The sequence below is a fragment of the Alligator sinensis genome, unplaced genomic scaffold (genome assembly GCF_000455745.1).
Source record: "Alligator sinensis unplaced genomic scaffold, ASM45574v1 scaffold546_1, whole genome shotgun sequence".
NCBI classification, from domain to species: Eukaryota; Metazoa; Chordata; order Crocodylia; family Alligatoridae; genus Alligator; species Alligator sinensis.
Window position 1 is genome coordinate 828,798 of NW_005842061.1, and position 9,815 is coordinate 838,612.

General features: G+C 46.0%; 1 protein-coding gene across 1 annotated transcript in view; it reads left to right on the plus strand.

The window, feature by feature from the left end:
• Window positions 1–9,815, plus strand: part of CDH23 (cadherin related 23) — a 569,738-nt gene that overhangs the window by 290,837 nt on the left and 269,086 nt on the right. Inside the window, exon 10 of the mRNA XM_025203550.1 lies at window positions 5,202–5,314. Within this exon, the coding sequence (XP_025059335.1) occupies window positions 5,202–5,314 (113 nt within the window). The remainder of the gene's footprint in view (window positions 1–5,201; window positions 5,315–9,815) is intronic.

Below are 9,815 nucleotides of genomic sequence, written 5' to 3' on the forward strand. Positions count from 1 at the left end.
AGAAGCAGGTGCAAGGGGCTCTGTTGCATCCTTTGTGCTCTGGCCGAATTCAAACTAAGAACAGTTGCCCCAAACCATTTTCCACTGGAACTGAAGGTGGAGTTGACCATAGTTGCCAGCTTGCAAATCCTTGATGGTAGGGAAATATTTTGTGATTAAAATGCATTAAAAGATATTTTTTTTATTTTAGGAGACTGTATAAGACTGCTCTGATATATAATTCACCAGGACAATATGAAACCAAGGAAATGTCTGACATTTTAGAGCAATTAAAAGCTTTGTGGTCAAATATGGCATACTTTTACACAGTGTCCTTCAAATATGGTATGACAAAATGCCTCAGAGTCACACACAAACTAAAGGAAAAAAATGTTGAAAGTTAAAAGAGAGGAATTGACTGTACATCTGAGAGGAGGGCAAGGATTTTCATGGATGGCAGTATAAGTAAAAAAGTGAACTTGCCGTACTCTACCAATGGGAGGAGAAAAGCCCAGAATGGAGAGCCAGAGTGAGTGGAGGGAGTCAGTGTCTATCAAACTGGGGAGGAAGGGTGGGTTTACAGCCAGGAAGACATTTGTAAGCCATGAGAGTCATTTTGTGTTCTATTTGAAAATTATTAAGAAACCACTGAAGATGGGGAAAGCAATGACATGGAAATGGACAGGATAACTTACTAGTCTATAGTAGGTCTTTTGTTGTTGTAGTTATAAAGATTGTGTGGTCCTGGTAAGAGTAGACAAATACAAAGAGGTTTAAGGTTCCCTAATCCTTGATCTAGGAAAATGATTAAAATAATTTCAATAGCCCAGAGAAGAAATGATTTAAGGCAGGGGCGGACAATTATTTCAGCTGGAGAGCCACTTAATGAGTTTTGGTGAGCTGCCAAGGGATGCAATGGTAGCCCTGCCCCTTGACAGGTGCTCTGCCCCCTGGTCTCCATCTTGCGACTGGAAGTCTCACCCCTAACCCCTGACCTTTGCCACTGGAAGTCCCTCCCCTTGGCCCCTGGAAATGCTCCTTTTGGGAGGTGAGGATTGCTATCTTTGAATCAGAAAAAAACTAAACTATACACTAAAAGTTAAACACCTACTATAACATTTTAATTTTAGTTAAAAAAATATTTTTGTCATGATTTTTGTTTGCATAACATATATAAAGATGTCATAACAATGTATGTGGTGCGGTTTGTGAGAGGGTGTGGCTGTGTGGGGGGGGACAATAGGGTATGTTGGGGGGTTGTGGGGGAAGGGTGTGGGTTTGTGGGGCATGAAGGAGGGTGGGGAGGTGTTGGGACCCCCCACACACTCCCCCCCCCATGGTGCACAGCCCCACAGGCGGCAGCAGCAGGCGAGGGTACTTGGGGTGCTCATGCCTGGCACAGACGCTGCAGCCGGTGGTGTGTGGCTCTGGCTGGCGCTGCACATGGGGGTGAGGAGTGCAGCCTGGCTGGCCTGCTTCTATCGTGCAGGGTTCCCCATGTCACGTGTAGCTCCCACAGTTGCACACCACCAGAGGAAGTCCTGCACAATGGAGCTGGCTGCTTTCACCGCTCCCTGCTGTGCAGGTCCTGGGACTCTACTGGAAGTGGAGGGGAGCCCCAGCCCCTGCTTCCTCATGGAGTCCCGGGACCTGCATGGCATGGGGTGGGGAAGGCAGCTGGCTCCATCACACAGGGTTTCCCACAGTGTGGCACATACGTATACCGTGTGGAGCCCTGCATGATAGAGACAGGCCAGCTGGGCTCTGCTTCTCACCACCATGTACAGCTCTGGCCAGAACTGGGCATGAGCACCCCAAGCATCCCCACCTGATGCTGCTGCCACTGGCAGGGGCTGTGCATCATGGGGCGGGGAATGTGTGGAGGGTCCCTATACCCCCCCACCCTCCTTCACGCCCACACCCTGCCCCCCTGAGCTCCACGGTATCACCTTCCCTGGGCATGGGCTCTAAGCTGCTGCCAGCCCCATGCTCTGTGCTCCCTCCCAGCTGCAGCTTCCTTCCCCTCTGCCCCCACCCTACCGCTTCTCTACCTGGTGCCCGGAGCAAGAAGGACACCAGGGAAGCTGAGCAGGTCCCGTGGCTGCTGCAGCAGTGGCAAAAGCAGCCCTGCCTGGAAGCTGCATCCTGGCTGGGGTAGGCCCTTCCATGCACAAGGGTGGGAGCAAGGCACAATTGGGTATGTTGGGCCTTGCATATGGAAGGGGGGTGTTGTACATGTGGGTGCCTCACTCCCACTCCCGTGGGCGGAAGGGCTGGCTGGGGTAAAATTAGCTGGTGGGTGGTGAGCTGGATTCAGGCCGTGGGCCATATTTTGCCCACCCCTGATTTAAGGCCTGAAAAACAAATTTGGAAATATTCTGTGTTGAGTACTGGATTGTTTTTTGTTTGTTTTCTGATCCTGAACTTTTTTCCCCCCATATCTTTCTTGCCTATAATTATGAGATTTCTAGTCTTGATAATGTACTTCTGGCTTGAATTAAGAAGGGTCAGAAAGGTCAGATATTAATAAGGGTCAAAGATATGGGACAAGCATGATTCTTTTTCTTTTTGCCTCCCTGGAAGAGAATTTAATCAACCACACAATATCTAGGAGCAGATTGAGCCAAAACAAAAAAGTAGATGCGAGAAGGAGGGACTTGGGAATAGATTCAAGAAAGAGAAACTGTAGCAGGTTGGTGTCCACCCTCAAAGAGATAATGCCCTCAATGGAAACAATCGGAATCCTTTATGATTTGCCACTGAACACCAGCTAATATTTCTAAGTAGATCCTTAACAGTTCATTGAGCTGGGTAGCAGTCAATGGGCCATTTCAGATGGAGATGAGAAAAAGAACCAAGGACAGAATCATGAGGCATTTTGTAAGGGGAGGTCTGAAGGAAAGAGGTAAAGACTCTATTATAAAGGAGAAATGTTTGATTAGAGAGTTAGGACCGAGTGAGTCCAGCAGGGGAAGAAGACATTGCTGGCCTTCTGCTCATGAAAGCCAAAATGATTGAGAGGGCTGTGAAAACTACAGAGACCAAGTCAAATGAGAAGAGAGCTGTAACTAGAGGAAAGAAATGGGTCATTAACCACCTAGAGAAAGGGAGTATCAGTACCATGAAGGGGTATTGAAAGCCAGGCTGAAAGTAGTATCAAGGTGAGTAGACAGGGTGGATGGAGGAGATACAGGGTCAGGAGTGAAGGAAAAGATACTTTTGTCATGGGAAGTTATCTTGTAAAGCATTTCTAAAAGATACCAAATATTATTTTCAATATATGTAGGTAGTGAGAGCTTGAGGCCTCTTTCTTTTCAGTGGATAGAATGTAATATTCCCTTTTCACTTCCTGTGTCTTGGTAATTTGGGACCAGGAATTCCTTCATGCTTTGACAGTATAGGTAAATGCAGTTTGTGTTTGCGGGTAACCCCCCTGATCATGAATTCAACAGCCTCCTCCTTGGGTATCACATAAGGCAAGCATCAGATATCCAAGGTTCCAACTAACAACTGTTTTCTTTATCTCAGTTGATAAAGATATACCAGGTGAGACAATAGTAAGGGTATCCCCAGTCCCATAAGGTATTGCTTACTAACATCTGCTGGCAATTGGAGTGCAAGACTCAGCAATATCATTGTAACCCTGTCACAGTATCAATTTCCAAAGGGGGAGAAAATGGAGCGGGGTTGCCATGAAAGGAGGTAGTGTTTCTCTGGATGGAGCACAAAGGAACGAGGCATTGAAGATGGCATTTTATATAATTGTTTGCAAGTGAAACCTTCAGGGCTGCTAAATTTAGAAGCTGGATGCTCTCATAAAAATTTATCCCAAACCATGGGATCTTGGATTCTTGCAAAATCCATGGGCACAAATGGCAGCAAGAGGACAGACCAGCCCTGTTCTGGGGAAGGGGGAAGTGGAAAAGATGCAGCTTGCCATCCAAGGGACATGGTGGCAATCGTAGGGTTCAGTCTAAGGGACAGGTGACAACAGGAGAGAATGTAGCAAATCACCCTAAATGTGATTTGCTACCCTAAACCAAACCCTGTAATCCTGTGAGTGGATTTTACCTTGAGTTTGGACTGTCCATTATCCCTGTCCTATAAACACATAGAGCTAGACTGTGGAGATATCACAGCAGAAGCTCAAAGCAATGGGTGGCACTATGTCGCAGCCCCAGGAGCAAGGGACACTTCAGCCCCCACTTTGAGAGAGAGAAACTGTACCAACCTAGTGTGTGGTTCAGCTCACTTCCCACCCTGCACCAGCTATGCTCTGATGGTTGGTGTGTTAGGAATAGGGCCTTTGCCCTTGGTTGTGCTGCCTCCACTACCCCACCCCCAGTCCTGTTCACTGCCCCTTCCTCATTTATCTCCATAAGGTGGGAGCAGGTCTCTGGCTGCAGCTGCTCTCCCACATGGACAGACTTTGATGGTTGTTACAAAGTGAACCTCAGAAGTTTCTCTGCATGCTCTGAGATCCCAAATGAGTAACAGAGTAGGTGTGTAAACAAAGACAATGAATGTATTTACATTTTAACAGAAACTCTTTGAAATTCCTACTCTGCCTGAGGGTGTAGGTTGTAGCCGTGTTGGTCTAAGAACATAGGCAGACAAGGTTCTTTGGGTGAATCTGATATCTTTTATTAGACGAACTTAAATAGTTGGAAAACAATTATTAAGCAAGCTTTTGGGTTCAAAACCCCTTCGTCAGGCTAAGGAAGTTTCAGCAGTTGGTGTGTGCTCTTCCAGGCTGAAAATTCCTTAGCCTGACAAAGGGGTTTTGAACCCGAAAGCTTGCTTAATAATTGTTTTCCAACTATTTAAGTTCGTCTAATAAAAGATATCAGATTCACCAAAAGAACCTTGTCTGCCTACTCTGGCTGAAGCATTTGTGATACTATCAGAGCTTGCAAAAAAAAGCACAACTGGGGCCCAGTATTGAGCAGGTGAGTGAAGGAAGAAAATGATTTACAGCGATTTAATTTTAAAATGAATTTTAAAAATTGAGGTTTGTACACACTGGTGTCATATGTTACCAGCCTAAAAGTAGGCTACAGTTCTGGATTCTGAAATCCTTTTTTTGCATCTCATCCGTTTGTGCATGGAGAGTAGGTAAAAAAGCCTTGCCTCTTTGGGCTTGTCTGTGTCAGATCAATAGTTTGTTGGGTTGTTAGCCATTCAAGCTGCTTGTGCTTTACCCTGTTTCTTTTCATCATCAGGTAACACCAACAGCATCTTTGCATTGGACTATATCAGTGGAGCTTTAACCTTGAATGGGCCACTTGACCGTGAAAACCCTCTCTACAGTAATGGATTCATTCTCACAGTCAAGGTGAGAGACCAAGAGCAATGTCCCTTTGCAGGAAGAATCAGTATAGTAGAAGTAAAAGGATGGGAACTCCAGACAGAAGCGTATCAGGGGCTGTTTCATCTCAACACTGCTTAGTAATGAATTATTTCAAGTGAAGGAGCAGATGTGGCCTGCTTTCTACCTGTACAGCTTTAGGGTTGGATGCTTGCTGTTCGCAGCTTGAGATCACAGTCCCATTTGCAACTCTAGGGCTAAACCCTTCCAGTTCCCAAAGTGGTGGTGTGATTGTAGAACTGGCCTCTCTCATTCTCTGTGGTTCAATCTGGTTAGCATAGCATGGTTCAGTAGTTCCTCCACAGCTCTTTGAGCTACTGCTTCAGGTTCTTTCATCCTCTTCAATGTATAGACTGATATCTTTTATTAGACCAACTGAGTAGTTGGAAAAAAAGTTCTTAGCAAGCTTTTGGGAGTAATCACCTTTGTTCAGGCATAGGGAGTCTCTGCTGTTCTGAGACTTCAGGTAATGAGAGAAGCTGAACCTTGCCTGCCTATGTCCTTAGACCAACACAGCTACAACCAAAAACCCAGCAGCATGTATAGACTGGTGCTTTTTGGGGTAGGGGGAGGCTGTGCGTGTTTTAGTTCCTCTCCATGCCCAACCCATAGGAAATACAAGTTACCGTATTACAGCTCCTAGCTAGTGCCTTGGATCCTTAGCTCAAGCTGTAGCAGTTTATGCATTTAGCTCTTGAAGTACTGTTACCAGATTTGCCTGTCACTTTGGGGAATGCTCATTTGTATGGAGTACATTTCTGGGGGTCTCTGTAATTCTGTCACTGTGCTGCTTGTGTTATTTGTGTTTCTATATGGAGCTGTATCTCTCCCTTCTGCAAGTCCTCACCCCCAGTGGAGCTATCTTGCAGGACTCAGTTTCAATGGGGCTGGGTTCCTCCAGCCACTAAATCAGTCAAACACATATACACACACAGATCAGCAGGATACGCCTGAGCCAGGCTGGGTTATTTAGCATTGACAGGCTAACACCCTCATATGCCTTGAACTCAGTTCATCAGGACAACAATAAAATGCAGTCAGACACAAGCACACAGGTTAACAGAGCACATCTGAGTCAGGCCGGACTATTCAGCATTGATAGGCTGACACTCTCATGTGCCTTGAACTCAGTTCATTAGGACAATAATAAATGCAGTTAGATGCACATACACACATGCTAACAGAGTATGTCTGAGCAGGCTGGGTCCGATCAGCACTTTCAGCTGATACCCTCACATGCCTCAAAACTCAGCACATCACAATCTCTTGTCACAAGGGTCCTAGTAGTAAGTCCCTTGATGAGCAGACCCCACTGTGATTTTGGGCATTACAGGCATCTTTGGCTTAGGTAAAAGAAGCGTTGCTGCAGAGCAAATGGGGAGGTGAAGGGGAAGAAGGAGTAGGTGAGGAGAGAAAGTATAGCAACCAGCTTGACCATAAAAGTTATTTATTGCCAGGTATATGAACTTATGATGATACCAGTAATAATAGCCATACAAGAGAGAGACAAATAAACAGTTACAGTATTACATACTTTCAGTTATGTTTCTGGGGAAGTCTAGCTTGAGTTTGATTAGCAAAAGTCAGGTTTAGAAAGCTGTACCTGGAGTAAAAGAATAAAAGTCAGGTTCCTGGAGTCAGAGAGAGAGAGTTGGGGTCTCACCACTCAACAAAGCTTGAGCCAGTCGAGGTTTCCAGGTGTTGTTGGATCTGGCAGACAGGCAGAGTTCTGAGCACGATTAATGGAGAGATTCCAGGCAGAAAAGGAGTGGAACTGGTGCAGCTTTGGCTCCAAGCACCAGGACAGAAACTTGAGCTTGGGTAGTGTTTTTTGTAGAGAACTAACAATGGCTCAAGGGAGAGCACTAGGTTTGTTTAGGGGTAAACAATGGCTCATATGCTGGATAATAGGAACTGATCACTCCTCGCTATGGATGGCATTAGTCTGAGGGAGCTCACAATACAGAGAGGCAGATTCAGTGTTTTGGATACCAATAGAGACGTCATTACTAGAATTGGTCTGATAAATGCTAAGCTGGGTGTGTATAGATGTGGGTTGATTAGCACTTGGAGCAAGGATCCCACATCATGCAGTGCTCCCCTGCTTCTCTGATCCCAGAATTCAGTGTGGTCCTTGCCTTGGAATCTCTGTTTTCCATCCTGAATGCTAATGAAGGCGCATTCCTTTCCCATCTCCCATTTAAATGAGTTGTCATCTGGTTCCATCTCAGATGCAGATGAGAGCAGGGACTTGCTTCACTCTTTTCACCCTTGTCTGGAGGGCTTTAGGTGCGTCTCCCATGGCATCTTCCTTATCTTTTGTAAGTCCTTCCTCTAATCAGTTCTTGTTCAGGCAGAGGTGGGGAGGGGGAGAGTTCTTTGGAAGTCAGACAGGCCGTGTCCTGTGCCAGGGTTCCCCAAGAACACGGAGCTGAGAGGTAACAGTACCTGGTTCAATCCCCTGTGTGTCAGCGAAGAGGTGACCATCATGCATACATGCCACAGCACCTTTGAGAACCAGATGAGTGATGTACTATGGATCAGGGAGGAACTCACTAGAGCAGTGGTTCTCAAACCTTTTTTTTGCAGACCATTTGAAAATTGCTGAGAGTCTCAGTGGACCACTTAATCTCTGTCAGCAAAAATAAATAAATTAAGTGCAGGACCAAGTACAGATAGTCTCAATTTGTTCCGCAACCTTTCTCCGGACCACCGGAATGGAGCTCATGGACTAATGGTGGTCCACGGACCACAGTTTGAGAAACTCTGCCCTAGAGACTAGGAGGAATGTGCTGATGGAGCAGATTGGGGTTGTAAGAATGCTTTAGAATCGGAGGCAGACAGCATGCAACATTGCCACTGCAAAAAAAACAACGCAACCCCCCCCCACGAAGGTTTTTGAGTCACCTCCATGGGCATCTTGCTGTATGACACACCTGCATCATACAGCAAGAGGAGGAAAACAGAAAGGGTGAAAGTCACCTCAACAAGAAAATGCATTGAAGCATTTTGTTCCAGCATCATGAGGCCCCACCTGATAACTGCTCCCCCATCTCTGATCACAGTTCTTTAATTAAAATCAATACAGAACTGACCAGCTGGTTGGGAATGCATTTAGAAGTATAGATTCCACTGGGTCAGGAGAAAAAATCAGCATCTATTCACGGGGTCATTGACTGGGGGGGTGGCAGCCAGCATTGGAGGAGGACAGATAATCCCCTTGCTATGGAAGGGGCAGCACTTCTTCAGGGAGGGAAAATGACATGAAATTACTCCACTTGACCTCAGGCAAGGGTCTTTCTGTGGAGCTCTGCATGGTCAATATGCTGTTAGTATCAATCCTTGGAATACAGCTCCCTTCCCTTGATTCTAAACTGTAAAAAAATAAATAGAGTATTTATATGAATACAGAGTATATTCTAATGGAATCAGAAGGCCAGTTCCTGCAAGTATTTAATGTTCCCATCCCAAACACACATCCAATGGCCCACTTTATGGATTCATAGTGATTCTCTGAGGTCCCACCCAGTAGCACTGCTATATTTCTGCTCCACATGGCCTGCTGTCCCAAGCCAGTGGGAAAATGGCAACAAATAGCATGAGTACTGCTAGTTTGTTTCTCTGCCTGCTATGACAAAATTATTCAGAAATCAAGTGGAGGAATACTGGTTAAAATTTCCTTCACCTGCTCTCCAACATAAAAATTCATTCTCCACCACCTGCCCACCCTCCTTCCTTCCACCATAACAATCCCTTAAGTGGAACAGATGTTTAGTGCAAGTCCTGACACAGAGCATTAGTGCACAAGTCCTTCATATCTGGAAATATGCAGTCAAACCTAGTTTAAGCCACAAGTAAGAGTCATAGATTCATAGATGCTAGGGTCGGAAGAGACCTCAACAGATCATTGAATCCGACCCCCTGCTTAGTCAGGAAAGTTCGCTGGGGTCAGATGACCCCAGCCAAATGCCTATCCAGCCTTCTCTTAAAGACCCCCAAGGTAGGGGAGAGCACCACCTCCCTTGGAAGCCCATTTCAAACTCTGGCCACCCTTACCGTGAAAAAGTTTTTCCTGATATCTAGCCTAAATCTGCTCTCTGTCAGTTTGTGACCATTGTTCCTTGTTACCCCAAGAGGCGCCCTGGTGAACAGAGCATCTCCAATCCCTTGCTGTGTCCCCCTAACGAATTTGTAGGCAGTCACAAGATCACCTCTCAGGCTTCTCTTGCAGAGGCTGAAGAGGTCCAGGTCCCTCAGTCTCTCTTCATAGGGCTTGTCCTGTAAGCCCCTAACCATACGAGTGGCCCTCCTCTGGACCCTCTCAAGTCTATCAACATCCTTCTTGAAGTACAGCACCCAAAACTGGGTGCAGTACTCCAACTGTGGTCTGACCAATGCTGCAGAGAAGGGAAGTATCACCTCCTTGGATGTATTTGTCATGCATCTGCTGATGCATGATGAAGAGCGG